At 33.0% G+C, this 16,622-nt stretch overlaps 2 protein-coding genes and 1 long non-coding RNA gene across 3 annotated transcripts; 2 read left to right on the plus strand and 1 right to left on the minus strand.

The window, feature by feature from the left end:
- Positions 1-2,538: 2,538 nt before the first annotated feature.
- Positions 2,539-4,408, plus strand: LOC143070758 (uncharacterized). Its single transcript, XM_076244920.1, has 2 exons — positions 2,539-2,948; positions 3,982-4,408. The coding sequence occupies exons 1-2, from the start codon at positions 2,717-2,719 to the stop codon at positions 4,356-4,358; spliced, it is 609 nt and encodes a 202-aa protein (XP_076101035.1). The 5' UTR covers positions 2,539-2,716; the 3' UTR covers positions 4,359-4,408.
- A 2,692-nt stretch (positions 4,409-7,100) lies between these two features.
- Positions 7,101-10,061, minus strand: LOC143070759 (uncharacterized). Its single transcript, XM_076244921.1, has 2 exons — positions 9,997-10,061; positions 7,101-8,826 (listed from the first exon to the last, which is right to left on the minus strand). Exon 2 carries the CDS (start codon positions 8,776-8,778, stop codon positions 7,861-7,863), a length of 918 nt encoding a protein of 305 aa, XP_076101036.1. The 5' UTR covers positions 8,779-8,826; positions 9,997-10,061; the 3' UTR covers positions 7,101-7,860.
- Positions 10,062-11,203: 1,142 nt separating this feature from the next.
- LOC143070761 (uncharacterized) lies at positions 11,204-14,706 on the plus strand. Its single transcript, XR_012976684.1, has 3 exons — positions 11,204-11,274; positions 12,703-13,362; positions 14,315-14,706. It is a non-coding gene; the product is annotated as an uncharacterized LOC143070761 (long non-coding RNA).
- The last annotated feature ends 1,916 nt before the right edge of the window (positions 14,707-16,622 follow it).

Genomic DNA, 16,622 nt, shown 5'->3' on the forward strand with positions numbered 1-16,622 from the left:
TCGGTGCCCGAGTCCAATCTACTTTACTAAAAGTAAAAAAAGTAGTTTAAGCTACAAAAATAACCAATATAAATAACTATAAGTATGAATGATATGATTAACTGCAAATTATTACAGAAATACTATCTTTAGAAATTATAATAAGGATCAATTGTTAATCTGATTATGATTATTATGAGAAGTGTACCAATAATTATATAATGGATTAAAACATGTTACTCAACGTCGAAACATCGAATTTCAAAAAGACCTAGCAAAAAATGCATATATATAATAATCATTGCTAATATCAATGTAATTTTGAATTATTGTGTAGTTGTCTCATACCACATAATCTTATTTTTAAGTCATTAAAATCCTTAATATAAAATGTAAATCGAAGTCAAAATATAGTATGAATAATTTAATCTACTGACTTCAAGTGCAAAGTGTCAAACTTTTCGATTATTTTGATTAGAGAAGCAAAATTCTGAATATTCAGAAGATGGCAATTGTATCCTTTTCTTGAAAATGTACGTACTTGTATATATACAATATGCGGTATGATTGCCAATGAGACAGCTCTCCACAAGAGACCAAAAATGGCACAAAAATTAAAATTATATGTCACCGTACGGTCTTCAACAATGGGCAAAGCTCATACCGCATAGTCAGCTATAAAAAGGCCCCGAAATGAAAATTCAACGAGAAAACTAACGGCCGAATTTATGTACAAAAAATAAACGTTAACAAAGAAACAACACATAAACAAACGACAACCACTGAATTACAGGCTCCTGACTTGGGACAGGCACATAAATACAGAATGTGGCGGGGTTGCACTGATTTGAATTTTCTGTAATAATTCAATGAGAACGAGTAAATTTTCATTGAATATATGAACAAAAAACACACAGAGCATGCATTGACAAAAATATCCTTTAACGAAATCTTTGATATAACAGTTTACATATCCGACTTGAAAATTAGGGTCTGTGCTCTCCTTTTTTTTTCCTAGGCATAAATGAGCACGAGACCCGGGCGATTTGGTCAAATTTTTCAAAAAGTTCTATTCTTGACCTTTTAGCGTTGTAAAGATAAATGATAAAAAAAAATTAAACAAAACTATACAAAATGTTCTATTTCGTTGTCTTGCATGTCTTTTCATAAACTTAAAACAAAAGACTTAATATATTCGGGTCCACAAAATAGCCCTTACCTAACTTAAATTGTTTATTTCAAGTGCTTTACGAATCAGTAAATCTTTATATCATATAAGTAAAGAGTCGATATTGTTGAAACGAGCTTTAGCAGTTCGTCAAGTACACGAAGAATAATTGGATCTTCTTATGGTGAATGAGAAAAAAACTATCATTGTTCTTAAACTTCACGTTTCGCTATATACTAGAAGACGATGTCCTCACACTAAACATTTCATCGTTTGTTGACTATGCTGAACCCATCTATCCAACTGTACTTGAAATAAAGGATACATCAGATACAGTTAGGTCTGTCGCGTATCTTAAATTTTATTAAGAAATTGGCAATGAACGTCTGTTAAACAAACCTTTTCCTAATTGTGATCTTTCTTTTTTTATCATGCAATATTCGAGCAGCACCTGCATAAGGAATATATATCTCCCAGTTGATGCAATAATCTAGAGCTTGAATTTTCCATCACCATTTCTTTGGTAGTAAAATTGTATGGTGGTTGATTTAATCCTCACCATTTGTAACTCTTAGTTTGATACCTTCCTTTTAAGTTTAACTCATTCCTTCTTAAATTTTACGGATGCCATTATGAGTTGGATGAATCTTATGGAATAAATGATTTACAGATTACAACGGATATGTTCCAATTGTCATTATACCTCAATCTAGTATTTTTTTCTTATATTGTGACCTATCCTACTAGACTTATCACCAGCTTTGTTCTTTTTTAATTAGATATCTCAAGTGGATATCAAGTGACATCCAAGTCCAACTCGTTATAAAATCTAGCAATTTCTAATAAAGAAAAAATTTAAGAATAATGGAACATTCACTAAGAGAGTACTAGTATATGGGAAAAAACATTTTTAAAGTTATTGGTGATAAGACGTTTCGTTTCTACTAAGGTTTACCTATTATATTTTTTAACACTTTCCTATGTTCACTCAAGTATCGAAACGAATATGACCAATAAGGAAGTATTTATACGACTTGTATTGACATATTGTATGATAAAATGTATAAAGAAAGATAACTCTAAAACTTTGTCCTCAGATAAAGACGTAGTAGATACAACTGATAGTAGATGTTTTAGCAGTTGACGTAACAATACGCCTACCTCATTAAGATGCGCTTCTTTACTTGAATGTTTACAGTTTTCGTTGCTACGACTGGATTCCTTTTGGAAGGTAACTTTACAAATAATGGCAAAAATGGTGGTATGAATAAACCGTTTTTGACGATAGCCGAATTTTATGAAACAAAGAAGGACCAGCAGCATGAACGTGACGAACTGTCTCATAAAATAGAACTAATGAGGCATGACAGTGATAAGACTTTAGCATTACTGACATCACAGATACAGAATAAGTTATCCTCCTTGGAACATGCAGTGAGCAAAATAAGTGCAATGAATGAAATATGAATCTTTGAGCAAAAATACCATGAACTGATTGCAAATCATACAGAATTGCATAAACAATTTGACACTTTGCGTACAGAATACACATCATTAGCTAATGAACAAATGGTAACACAAAATAAAATAAAATCTTTAGATGTAAAGATGAAGTCGATGGGAGAACTTAAAGCTGTTCAACAAGTACAAGAATTGACAGACCTCAAGGATAAGGTACACACAATTGAAAGCCAGACACACTCGCTAGCTGTTCATGAGCAGGCCAGAAGTCAGGACTTCTTAGCGCTGTATAATCACACAATCGAATTAGGTAAAAAGATATCTGTGAATAGCCAACAAGGTATGTTTATGATAAATACATACTGTAAAACAACTTATTTTCGCAAGCGATTTACTTTTGCGACTTTCGCGAGTAAAAAATAACGCGAATATAAATCGTCGCGAATTTTTAAAACTTAAATCATTCCTGATTGAACTTCATCAAGTAAATCGGAAAATTTCAAAATTAAATTGTCGCGAAGTGGCCTAGAAAGGGTAAAACGCGAAATAAAGTATCCGCGAAAATAAGTTGGTTTACAGTACTCGAAAATAGTCCAATTAAACAACATATACTTTGTATATTGCAAATGAAACCTTCTAAATATAGTAAAATCGATGTGTTTTTTGAAAAGGTTATTGAAAAAAGGATAGAAGAATAATATAAATAAATGAGGGGCAAACGATATTAGAGGGACATTCAAACTCATAAATCAAAAATAAACTGATGAGGTCATGGTTAAAAAAGACGAATAGTACAATAAACACAACATAGAAAAATAGAGACTAAGCAACAATAAGATAGTATCCATGCAAACAGTTATTTTGCTTATGGCATCATCGCCAAATATGATGGGCTATTCCGTACAGCCAAACTTGAAAACCAAATTATTGTACCGATGCAAGAAAGGTTTAAAGTAATTTGTGGTAACGAAAACCCCGACTTAATGGTTATAAGGGATATACAGAATACTCTCATTGAAATCCCAAACGTCAATACAGACACGGGCTTAGCGAACAAGTAGGAATATATGGAATACCGTAAGGCGGTGCCAAAAGAAGGAAATTAACAAATGGAAGAAAAAAAAACGTCTCTACAAATATAACGTATCGATCGATATTGCTCTAAATATTATCATTAAAGTTCAAGTTTAACGAAATTAACACGTATGCAGAGGAGAGATAAACAAGATGCGGAGATGGACATGGCGACCTTACTACAGGCATCAAAGCTTCAGAAATCCATCGATACAGTTAAATATGCGATACTTTATCATATAATGGTTATTGTACAATCCACGATGAACTTAGAATCTATTGTCATATTGTTATTTCAGTTGCATTTACCTCATGTGCCACAGATGCTGGTTATGGAAGTGGATCTATAATAAAATTTCAAAATGTGAAATATCAAGTTGGATTCAGTAATGGTTCTGTTTTTACAAGCACTGGCAAATTCAAAGCAAGTCTCCAGGGTCTCTATCATGTATCAGTGTCGATTGTATCCGACACACTGGACGGCACATTTGACATTTATAGAAATGGGAGAACGATTTCTCATAACTTTATTTCACGAAGCGGTGTTTATGAAATGGCAACTGCTGTTGTGGCTCATCAATTACATATAAATGATATTGTTTGGGTTCAGGCATCAAGTAGTAACCTTGCTGTTGATAGCGAAGGTTCGTGTTTAACCATTATAAAGATAAAGTAATGTGAAAGGTTTGAAAACAATAAAATAAATGCGCTGTTTAAAGAACTAGATGAAGCATTTCAGCTGTTTTTCATATTTATAGTATTTAAAAAAGTTCGTCACTCGTTCCAACATTTTTTCTCTATTACTTTTACTTGAATTCCTTAAATTTAAAGGAGGTAAAAATCACGGTCTATCTGTTGATAAGCGAAAGACGGCATAATATACCGGTTTACTATTCAATAACGAACTCGAATGTGAAGAGAATTGACAAAATGTTGCGTCAGTGAGACATAATTCTTCCACGGTCTTCAAAATATATGATGGTTAGGAAAATGGAGCGACAACTGCCTACATTTAAAGGGAGCCGAATTTAACTTTTAATTTATGGACATTTTTTAATAATTTGTCAGATGCCGCTGCCGGTGAACTGTTAGTCTACGAGAGTATCACCAGTTTGTGCTCGGTTATTGCAATTTTGATAACAAACATTTTAAAACCTTTTAAAATTCGCAAACATTATTAAGAAACTAAGGTTCAGATTATCTTAGGCAAATGTTGGTCGAATGATTTTCGCTATATTTAAAGGCCCTATCATCCAGTGCCACAAACTCTACAAGGAATTTGAAAATTGATCAATTCTATACCGAGACGATTCCATGCTGTGTTACAGGCTTGTGGTGGACACCAGCTATATTGAATTTGAAATGATGTCATCCGAACTCTTTACAATTTAATGTATTAAATTTTAGGATATTAAAGTCTGAGCAAACTAATATGCTGCTTATTTCTGTACTAGTATTTAAAATGATTTAGAAAATTTGAAGTAAATTAAATATTTGCACATGTTGCGTTTCTTTATTTCCAGAGATTATATATGTTATACAAGCCTGTATGAACACAGCATGGAATCGTCTCGGTATAGAACTGATCAATCCTCAAATTCCTTGTAGAGTTTGTGGCACTGGATGACGACTGAACTAGAGTTTATCAAAATCACCCCACATATATTCTATTGGATTTTTATCTGGTGACGTAAACGACAATGGGGGATTACTGTTACGTTCTGATTGACTATATCAGTAGCACGAGCTGTGTACGGCCTAGCAATGTCGTGCTGAAAATATTCGCTACGGAGGTTAATTATGGGCAGCATGTTTAGTGTCAAATTATCACTGTATCGAGCGACTTTACAGTTCCATGAGATGTGCGCCAGTTGAATTATAAGACAATTTATCAACCTTAAGAACGCAGTTTACCAAATTGTTTGAAAGACTAATGATGTCCTTATAAAGAAATATTTTAACGTAGCTGTATTTAGAAAAACTGTTACGTAATTTAGCTCAAAAAGGCTCATCAACTTTGTTCTTTATTTTGCCTTTTTTCTTAATTATTCGAGTATCACTGATAAGTTCTTTAAACGAAACGTGCGTTTGCTGTACTAAATTGTAAGCATTTGTATCTTTGATTAGAGTACGGTCATCTCTTCTCTACAGCATGAATCTTGATTCATAAAATCCAACCAGTCTCATATCATGTTTTGCTAATTCTGGCCCTTAATCTGTCGTAACATCTGACCCTTGCAGGTCAAAGTCGGCGTCTTGACAATGCATCATTTTTTCGCGCGACCGATATTCGTCAGAGACCAACATTTGATGTTGCTTTTGTTGCTTTTACGGTCCGGTTTCTCATGTGAAGTACTCGGATGTAGCGAACGTTGACGATCAGCTGTTGACCAAGATTGCTGGTATCATCGTAAAAAGTTAGAAAATCTGCACCTCAAACATTAAAAAGTATAGCGACTGAAATCTATTGGCCTGGATAGAAACAAATGACAACGTTCCGGATAGCTATCTTTAATCTAGTATAAAGTATTACGTTCGTGAGCAATTTTACGACTAAATGCAAATAAAAGGGCAAGTGTCTATTAACATGGATTGATTGATTGATTGTTGGTTGCTTAACGTCCAGTAGTAAATATTTCATGTCTTTTAAGGACTAGAAAAAGTTAACAGTAAATACAATAGATAGGTCTTGTCATTCGGGATGGTCGAAGAAATTTGGACTGCCACTGGTAAACATGGGAAGGTCTGATTTGAAAGAGGAGTTGTCCTTGTTATTCCCATATGCCTTCCTCGATCGTGCAGCGTTACCGTGACGTGCAGACCCATAGGTCAAATGTGACCACACCACGTTTCTTCTTATACAAATACATTTCTTAATATGTTTTATGTTTTATTTGACACTTGATTCCCGCTGAGTCACGCGGGAATCAAGGTCTGCTCTAATTCGTCCGTATGTTCGTCCATCCGTACGTCCCGAAATTTTTTTCCGTTCTCAAATTTTATAAAACTGATATATAATGCTTATTACCACCATAACAACAGATCAAGTTTGAATTTGAGAAGGATCACTTTTATTGTTCTTGGGTAATGTCCTTTTATTAATAGAAAAAATGCAATTTGTCGTTTATGCAACTTAACTTTCCTTTTCCACATGTTCTTAAACATTAAAACAATGACTATCACGACCAAACACAGATCAAAAACGAATTTGGGGTACGTCACTTTCTCCATTTTTCAGCCAACAAAAATGGCAAATTTGTACTTTCCGTCTCTTTTTTGCAACAACCAAATATTCCGAACCATTTATATAATGCTTAATACAACCGAACACAGGTTAAAATTGAATTTAGGATACATGACTTTACCAATTTTTTAGTTATTTTCCTACATAAACGAAAAAAAATTGCCATTTCCGTACTCGATCTTTACTTAATAGATAATAAACAATCAATTATACATACAAAACAATACAAGCAACACATCCCATCTTAAACAATTATTATTTCTCAGAATGTCGTATCATTATTTAAAAAAAAAAAAACAACAACACGATATAAACATCATGCATATGAAGCTCTTTTCTGGATTTACCTAGTTCAACTGTTGTATCACTGCATAAAAAAGTTCATTACAGATAGAGATAATTGTAAGCAGCTAGAATGTTCAGTAAAGTAAGATCTACAGACACATCACCATCACCAAACCCATTTTTGTCATGAATCCAACTGTGTCCTCTGTCAGATATGCACATAGACCAAGGTGAACGACACAGGCTCATTAGAGCCTCTAGTTTATTTTAGCGGTCTGTGAGTATTCATCTCAATCTATTTTATCAATGCGTACGCTATCTAGCATGTCTAGAAAACATATCAAAAATAAAATGTGAAGTATACAAAAATTATAAGGCTTACCACCGAATAGAAAATTTTAAAAAATCTAATTTCAATAGGAATTCGTTTAGTACATGCAATTCTTACATATTGCACAAATATAAGAAAACAATAAATCAAACTATTATCATTGTTTTGTTTTGTTACACCTCATTACTAGTAAATACATGAAAATAATCCAAAATATCCTCATATCAAATACGTCTTTCAAAAACGAGGCAATGTCTGTAATTTCCAAACAGAAGAAAGAAAGGGAAAACTATTCACACAATCATAACAAGTATGTGTTCATGATTTTTGATCAGCTGAATTTTCTGGTTTCGCCTTCTTGAAGATCATAAAATATGGACTTAGTTCGTCGTCATCTGATAATAAGTTTACTATCATAAATCGTTTATTTTTTCTGTCATAATCAATAGCACTCGGATAATTTAGCCCGTCATCTTTGCCTAATAACTTGCGACAATTGTCATATGAACATGTATAACATGCTTGGGCCGATACTAATATCACCTGACGTAGTTCTGGGCTAACGACATAAACATGTCCGTCTTCATCCATTGCACACTGTCCTTGGTCTTTTATTACATCGGGCTCGTATATCTGGTATACTTTCTCTGCAGATTCTTTATCAGGATTTATCTTTAATACCAAGACATCTGCATTTTCATTTGAGGTATAGCACAGTCTGTTACCAAAAGAGGTGAGATGGGACTTGCAATGACTGTTGTAGTGTTTACCATTCAAATAGTTTAACATTTTTTGGTTACCATTCGATAGATTTAAAGCAAAAATACATTTCCATTCAACCACAAAGTATAGGAAGCCATCATAGTAAGTTATGCCCCAACACCCAGTCTCTTCAGTTTTGATGGTTCTGACTATACTGTTAGTAGACAAACTGATTATTGAGATAAGACGAGTGCTGCCTCCAGTTACAGCAATAGTTTCATCGTCGATGGAAGTAATGGAAAATGGCGTTTCTATCGAAATACTTGCGCTGAGAGTTCCGTCTATCTTATAAATCACCACAACATCATCCATATGATTAGCAAATGCAATATTAGAGTTTGGCAGAAACAAGCAGCAGGTATAATTTCCAGGTTTAATATCTACTTTTATGTTCTGATACTCAAGTTTGATGGACTTGAATTCTTCTCGGATTTCTTCACTTGTCTTGTTTTCCCATTGATTGCAGGGTTCCATGGTGTAGCAATTTCTGCTTGCATCAAAACTGAATTGTCGTCTGTAGATCTACAATAAAAAGAATGCTTTTAATTGTTAGGTTTAAAAAATGGACACGTTTTTAAGCAATTTTATCAAAACTGACCCTCAAATATTCAGACTAAACCATTTCTCTGTATGGCTGTTTGAATTTGTTTTTGAAGTCTCATGTAAGGCAACGAATGATTGCACAATTTAACAATTTTTTATGCAGTTTATTTATAACTTTATCGTATGTTCCTAGAAACCGATGAATTATATAGTTTTATTTTCGAGCATTTGCTATTTTTTTTTTTGGTGCCATACTATGATGCTTAATACTGAATTAGGCAGTACCTCGTTTATAGGTTTTATGTCTAGACAAAGAAGAAATTGTGTGAGGTTCAAGTTATTTTGCAGTTCTCTTAATGAAGGAACTCAAATTTCGGAGAGTTTGGTAATGATAATTTTTTTCTGATATACAGAAGAACCAATGAATTATGAACATACGTTTATTTATTTTCCTTCAAACCTAAAAATGTAAACCGAGTGTTCATAAATAACCTTGTGTATATCTTAGTATGTGTCTATTCGTGCAGCAACACCTATTAAAAATAAGATAATGTTTAAAATATCTACCCATTTGTAACTTCGTCCTTTGGTCTGTGGATAGATTTATAATTTGCAATTATACCACATCCTTTATTTTAATATATAAAGAATACAGAATACTAATGAATAGGCCATGTTTTTTCCAGACAAAAACAGTACATTAACCTAACATTGTCGTAAATTAAAAAAATTCAACATTTGAGCAATATTTATCCAAAATATTTAGTTTCAAACGTCTCGTATTTCATAAAATTACGCTTTTTCAGAGAAAAGGATATTTCTACTCATAATTAAATAATAAAGAGTTCACGTACTAAGTACAATAGTTATTATATTTCTAATATCAAATCATCTGTATGATAAATCAGTGTGCTTTCATGCATTGTTAATTCCATTACAACATACACTGTATAATATAAACCTTCAATTCAACAGTAGCTCAGTTTTGATATCTCGAAATAAACAATTCTGAACTTATTTGGATTTTACAAATATATTCACTTTGAGCATCACCGAAGGGACATTTATTGTCGAAATGTGCATCTGGTGCAGAAAAAAAATGTTACTTTTATTGTAATTATTCGTCCGTGTTATTCTAAAATCACTTACCGGCTGTGTCTGTGTTGATGTTTGATACTATTGTAACCGTCTATATGACGTATGATCCTAAAAATGTGTGACCTTGTAACTATACTTATATATAAATAAATATTGATGGTTTAGCTTAGTCTGATACTCATCTGCGCAGACGTGTGTATGGATGAACTTTGTGTAAACTCCCTTCACAGATGTATTTTCATTTAAAAAGTGTTGAAGAAAGTATTTCTTTATATTTAAATTAAAAATATTTAAAAGCTAACACGCTGACAAGTTATTAATTAATCTAAATGTATTTTTTAGTATGATGTTGTTCAGGAATCAATTCATCAGAGTGTCCTAGTACATATAACTAGTATATTGTGATTGTCCGTGACCTCCAGTATATATAACTATTGTTTATATGATTTACATATAAAAATGTTTTATTTGCGCCCAGACGTGTTTACATTTCAAAGAAACATTTTTAATTACCTAGAGTAACATATAGAAAGTGGTAATAATCGGTTGTTTTAATGTCATTTTATACCCTTTATAGTTTGCTGTTCGGTACGTGTGAGCTAAGACTCTGTATTGAAGTCCGTACTTTTTGATCTATAATTGTGAACTTTTTATACACTGTAACTTGGATGAAGAGTTGTCTCATTGACACTCAGACCACATCTTCTTATTTATGATTAGTTCAGGAATGAATATGAAAAAGTTGCGATAGATGAGAGTTGTTTAAACGGTCGTGATATCGATTGTCCTCATATTTCACTCGTTGAAACAAAACGGGTTTGTGGCTCCGTTCGTCCGTTCGTCCGTCTGTCCCGCTTCAGGTTAAAGTTTTTGGTCGAGATAGTTTTTGAAGAAGTTGAAGTCCAATCAACTTGAAACTTAGTTCACATGCTCCCTATGATATGATCTTTCTCATTTAAATGCCAAATTAGAGATTTACCCCTATATTCACGGTCCACTGAACATAGAAAATGATATTGCGGATGGGGCATCCGTGTACTGGGGACACATTCTTGTTTTTTTTTAAGTTGTAAGTTTCGGAGAAAATATATAATATGGCGACATTGAGGGAAGTCAGCCATTAACCCAGAAAGAATTCAGAAGCCATTATACGATGCTCATAATATTTTCGATATTCTTAAAACTTTACACAACAAGTAAACGTACACCATAACTAAACATGTCCTTGAAAAGTCATGAAATCATCGTCGGTTCTTATCTATAATCGATTCATACAAGTTGGTTCCATAAACTTATTCTTTTCTTTGGATAACGGACATTATGAATTTAGTTAGTAAACTAAAAGGAAAATTACTCATTTATATGGAATTTGGATCTGAAAATTTACGATTAGTTGAATTCCTTAAAAAGACAATTTTAAATGGATAACGGTTTGCAAAACGGATGGTTTATATGTGCGGCATTTTTTTAGTGATGCTACGTAATATTGAATATTAAACAACTCAACTTTAAAGTTTAACCAAAATAGATATGTTTTACCTGAGTGGGCTCCTTTGCGTGACTTACAAAAAGACCAAATAGCATTAGGTCAGGTGAAAAGTAGCATTATATCTTGGTGGGTCAAGGGTGATAGATTTTATCGAAATGTAATACACAATGGTTCAGAGGGTATATGCAAGTTCCATCATCTAAAAGTGATGCAACTTTATGCTAAAACTAGGTGAACAAGAAGGTTTAGATTCCATAACGGTTATACCGATGTGATCTTGGATACATAGAATAGACAAGGACCTTACTTTATGATAAACAAAAGCCTTTCCAAGCCGAGCAAACAAAAATTGCAAGAGCCGAAATATTTTCGAAGCACATAAAAGGACAAAAAAAGTGTCACATGATAATTGATTTTATTTTGATTATGATATTTTTGTCGTTACATTAAAAAAGATCAAGGGGTGGGGGAAATCATATGTACCGGCATGTTACATTCTCTGAAAGTTGATGAAAGCTGAATAAATCGGTCCTTTTAAATGTAAAAAGGTGATATTTACTCATATCCCCTGTTAATATAAATTGAAAGATTAACTGGGATATTACACTCTACTGTAATAAAAAGATTTGTACTCTTCTAAAACACATTTCACCAAGCGAGAAACAGATATTCTCCATTTGCAAACAAACCTCTTCATTCCCTAAAAGTATACAATTTTATATAACATTAGATATAAGAACAATCTCATTTTAGACCAACACGAAGGTCACTACACCTGCTTACACAATTGTCCGTACATTTTTTATTGTACGCAACAGTTCGTTCTCTCCTTTTTCCAATCCGATCACTTGATATCCTAAGTTCAATTTATATCATCTATCTTATGTTCATACAGCCATGTTTGTCGCTAGAGTGACAAGCGTCAACAGTTGATTATTTACATTGAAGATAGATTTACCTCTGTTGATATTTTACTATTCAGATAACCTAGAAATCAAACAATACCCATTTTGATGTATAAAGTGCACGTTAAATTGTCACAAATTGGGCTTCAGGTACACTTTAAGTAAACATATTGGAAATCTGAAGTCTATAATAAATTTCGACTTAACAAAATTCAACGAGCATACAGAATAACTTGTAGATCAGACGAGACAACATTTGTACATGGAACTATGTTTGATTAAAACCGAACTATAACTGTAAAATTAGGAAGTCGCTGTCATTAAATATAACCTAATTGAAACACAAAAACTGATATTTTACAGGGTTGTTTTCTTCAACTATTGGCCTTTACAGCAGTAGAAGGGTTCATACTTGATAGTAACAACAACGGGGGAACTGTAGCAGGGGCGAATGGTCAATGTGTGACTCTTTTGGAATTTCATAGCACTATAAAGCAATTACAACGAGAAAATGATGACTTGCGACATGAAATGGCTCAATATCGAATCGAGTCCGATAAAGCACTTGCTGTACTGACTTCTCAGTTGCAGATAAAATTCAAGGAACTTGAAAAAACCTTGACCGCGGCTAATGACACAGCAGAAATGTATGAGTCGACAGAGAACAAATACTCCGAACTAGCCAAAAATCATACAAATTTACAGACTGAATGTTCAGGCTTGCAAAAGGATTACGTATTGTTAGAAAACGAACTGTCACAGACAAATTCCAAAATGGTGTCTTTGGAAAGTAAAGTAGACACATTTAAAGACATTAAAGCTCGGTACAGCAACTGCAAGATTTGACTTCTTTGAAGCAAAAAATCCAAACAATAGAGACAAAGACGCATTCATTGGAAGTCAATGAACAAGCCAGAGGTCAGGACTTTTTAGCCTTGTATAACCAGACCGTTGATATAAAAGTAAACGGAAAAAATCGTTTCCTGCAAATCGAACAGAATATTTCCGATATTCGTGAAACAGGTATCATTAAGTTTTCTGTACGTGAGAAGCTAAAGGTTTAAAGCAGAACATAATATAGATATGTTACGTCAAAAAATTTATGTATCAATAATACTTTTTTGAAATTTGAAATTGATTTGAAAAATCATTAATTTTAAATGAGGACATGTGATAGGATTGCCAATGAGACAATCATCAATAGAATTAAGACGAAGGATAAAGATGCGATCATTTACATGTTACCTAACGACCTTCAACAATGAGTAAACCATTGCCGTGTCATTAGTCAGATATAAGAGGCCCTGTATAACAAAATGTGAAATAATTCAAAAGAGAAAAACGAACAGCATGATTTGAAATACAATAGACAAAAAAATAATAACGACAGGCAACAACTATTGACAACCACTGAATTACAGGCTATTGGTTTGAGAAATGCACATAAACAATATGGAAGGGTTAATCATGTGCGTTCAACTCTTTAGTATCAATTATTTATTAGTTGTTATTGTCTTTGAACTAGCTTTCGGTAAATATGGATATTTTAAGATCAGTACTTTGTGTCTATTTTTTATGTTGAATGTTGTGATGCTTCAAGCCGATCTGATTAGTCAAGCGATTTCCAAATGATTTTTTTACAGTGTTGTGCTATTAAATCACTATCTCAGGTCGAAGGAGTGGTTGCGTATAAACATGTTTAATCTCCATTCTTCATGATCCTGTTCCAAGACAATATCATGATATCAAGTGGCTGTCATTATTAGCTGTCCGTCATATTTATTTATTTTGTTTATTGTTTTGTTATGAATCAGGACGTTGGTTTATTTTCGTTTGGATTGTATAACATTTTGTCATGTCAGGGCCTTATATAGCTGACTAAAGTGTATGGGTTTTGTAATGAAAAAACTCAAACGTGATATGGCAAAAATGTATTAAAAGTTCAAGTTATATCATCTTGTAATTTCTTTTGTAGTTGCAATTACCGCTTGTACACAGAAAAGTGTACTTTATGACGCTGGGTCAATTATAAAATTTCCTTTGATGCGAACTCATATCGGAACTAATGACTTATCTGTATTTCAAAGCGGTGGAAAATTTAGATGCATAATGGAAGGACTTTATCATCTTACGGTGTCAATTTTATCGCTTACAGTTCGTGGAAAATTTGACATTTACCATAATGGAAGAAGTGTGTATCATACGTATATCTCCGATGATGGCCACTATGAAATGGGTACAGCCGTGGTAGCTGTTTATCTGAAAATGAATGACACTGTTTGGGTTCAATCGGCAATTAATAGTCTTAATGTAGACCAGGAAGGATCATGCTTTACTATCATAAAAGTTAAATAAAGATTTTCCTTATTCAATGTTTTGCTTTTCTATTTAATTTTTTAGTAGATACAATACTAAGATGGTAGTTCTGGAAAATAATTTGCTTCTAAAACGATACGGAACACTCGTGTCGGCTTAAGGGAATACAATACAGTTACATATTAAGAACATATTTATGAGAAAAAGATTTTTCATAATGGTTCTATAAAATGTGTCTATACAAGGATATGAATGTCGAGAGTTTGACCCCTTTTATCTCTAAAAGTAGAACATGCAGGTATATTTTTTATTACATATTTAAATTGCTTAGGTGAAAAAATAAAACAATCATTATGGGATCGAAACTGTATTTTATGCCCTTAATGTGTCGCAACGTGATTTACTGAATTGTTCCCTAGAGTGATATACCCTTTACCATCGCCGCAAATGTGTTGATATCGGTTTGCTACGATTTATCGTGAAAAAATATCAATGAAGAATAAAAACATTAAGTTAAACACATTCATTTTAAACATTTAATTTCTTATTCACATTTCCTGTTGGTATTTCATTTTCCAGTTGATCTGCGTATTTTTCTATTGCACCGTTAACCTTTCTGGAGCTCATTTTTTTTTTAATTTTCTGTATAGGCAGTTGTTTGTCCTTGCGTCGTTTTCTCTTTGGTCTTTAATGGAATGTATTTATTTGACTTCGTCCTGCATATACTATATTCAATGCAATTTTAGATAGAGATCTAATTTCCGAGGACATAAAAAGCCAGTCAAAATAATTGATCTGATTTTCGAACCGAAGTTAAAAACATTGCTGATAAAAACCTTTGACCTTTGATATAGATTTTATAGAAATATAGCATGAATGAAATGTGTAGTGGGGGAACGACGATAAGACAACTGAATGTGACTAGCATGTTTAACTATTTATGTTTCCATAGTTACAGTTGCCAATAGAAACAATGAAAATAAACACATTATCAATTTCACATTCCCAAAATGTGAGTGTGGTTTCTTGTAAATTGAAGATTCCGACTTATACAAAACTACCAACATTTTCATATTATAAATAAGTTCATTTATAAAGCAGCTAAAATAAAAGAGAGGTGGCGTGTACATTAATAAGACAACAAACCAGTTGCGAAATTAATCAAATAATATCTACAGGTCAACAGAAAAATATAGATAGTTGTTTTTACGATATTTCAAGCTCTAAATCATTATTTGTTTTGGAAGAAAAGAACAAACTAGACATTGAAATAGGAGCAATCTCTGTGGGCCCCGCACTGAATAATGTGTGGTAAAAAAATTGTATCTTTATCATATATATAGGACATGGGGTTGACAATTGAAACCAAAGTTTTTGACCTTGACCTTTAACCAAGGAAGTTGTTCATACATTATGACATACCCTCTTGTGTTGTTGAGTATGCATGTCAAGTATAAACCTTGAAATCAACGGTTCTCAATATACAGAGCGGACACGATCTTTACTATAGGACATGGGGTTGTCAACTGAAACCAAAATTTTGAACTTGACCTTTGACCTATGAAGTTGTACATACATTATGCCACATCATCTGGTGTTTGTTAATATACATTTAAGAATAAACTTTGAAATCATAACGGTTCTCTAGATATAGAGCGGTCACAATTTGTTACGGACAGACAGATGGACAGACGGACAGGACAGACTGGTCACTAAAGCGTGACCCGCCATATGCTGTCAGTAGTTAAAATTCTAAGATTAACAATAAAGCCTTCAGATGTAACATAATTACAGTTATGATGAGGTTCAAATCGTCAGACTTTTTATACATTCTGGTAGACCCAACATAATACATCCCCATATGAAAATCTCTGCATTGTCCATGATACATACAATAATTAATCATGTGCTGCATCCTTAACTTTGCTATTTCGTTTCTATTGTATACTTGTTGTGTTCCTGCTCTA

This window comes from Mytilus galloprovincialis, chromosome 4 (assembly GCF_965363235.1).
Source record: "Mytilus galloprovincialis chromosome 4, xbMytGall1.hap1.1, whole genome shotgun sequence".
NCBI classification, from domain to species: domain Eukaryota; kingdom Metazoa; phylum Mollusca; class Bivalvia; order Mytilida; family Mytilidae; genus Mytilus; species Mytilus galloprovincialis.

Bases quoted from the DNA above. Each gene is read 5' to 3' on its own strand.
- LOC143070758 (XM_076244920.1), top strand. From the start codon at position 2,717: ATGGTAACACAAAATAAAATAAAATCTTTAGATGTAAAGATGAAGTCG. The intron at 2,949-3,981 runs GTATGTTTATGA...TTGTTATTTCAG, and splicing joins ATCTGTGAATAGCCAACAAG to TTGCATTTACCTCATGTGCC.
- LOC143070759 (XM_076244921.1), bottom strand. From the start codon at position 8,778: ATGGAACCCTGCAATCAATGGGAAAACAAGACAAGTGAAGAAATCCGA.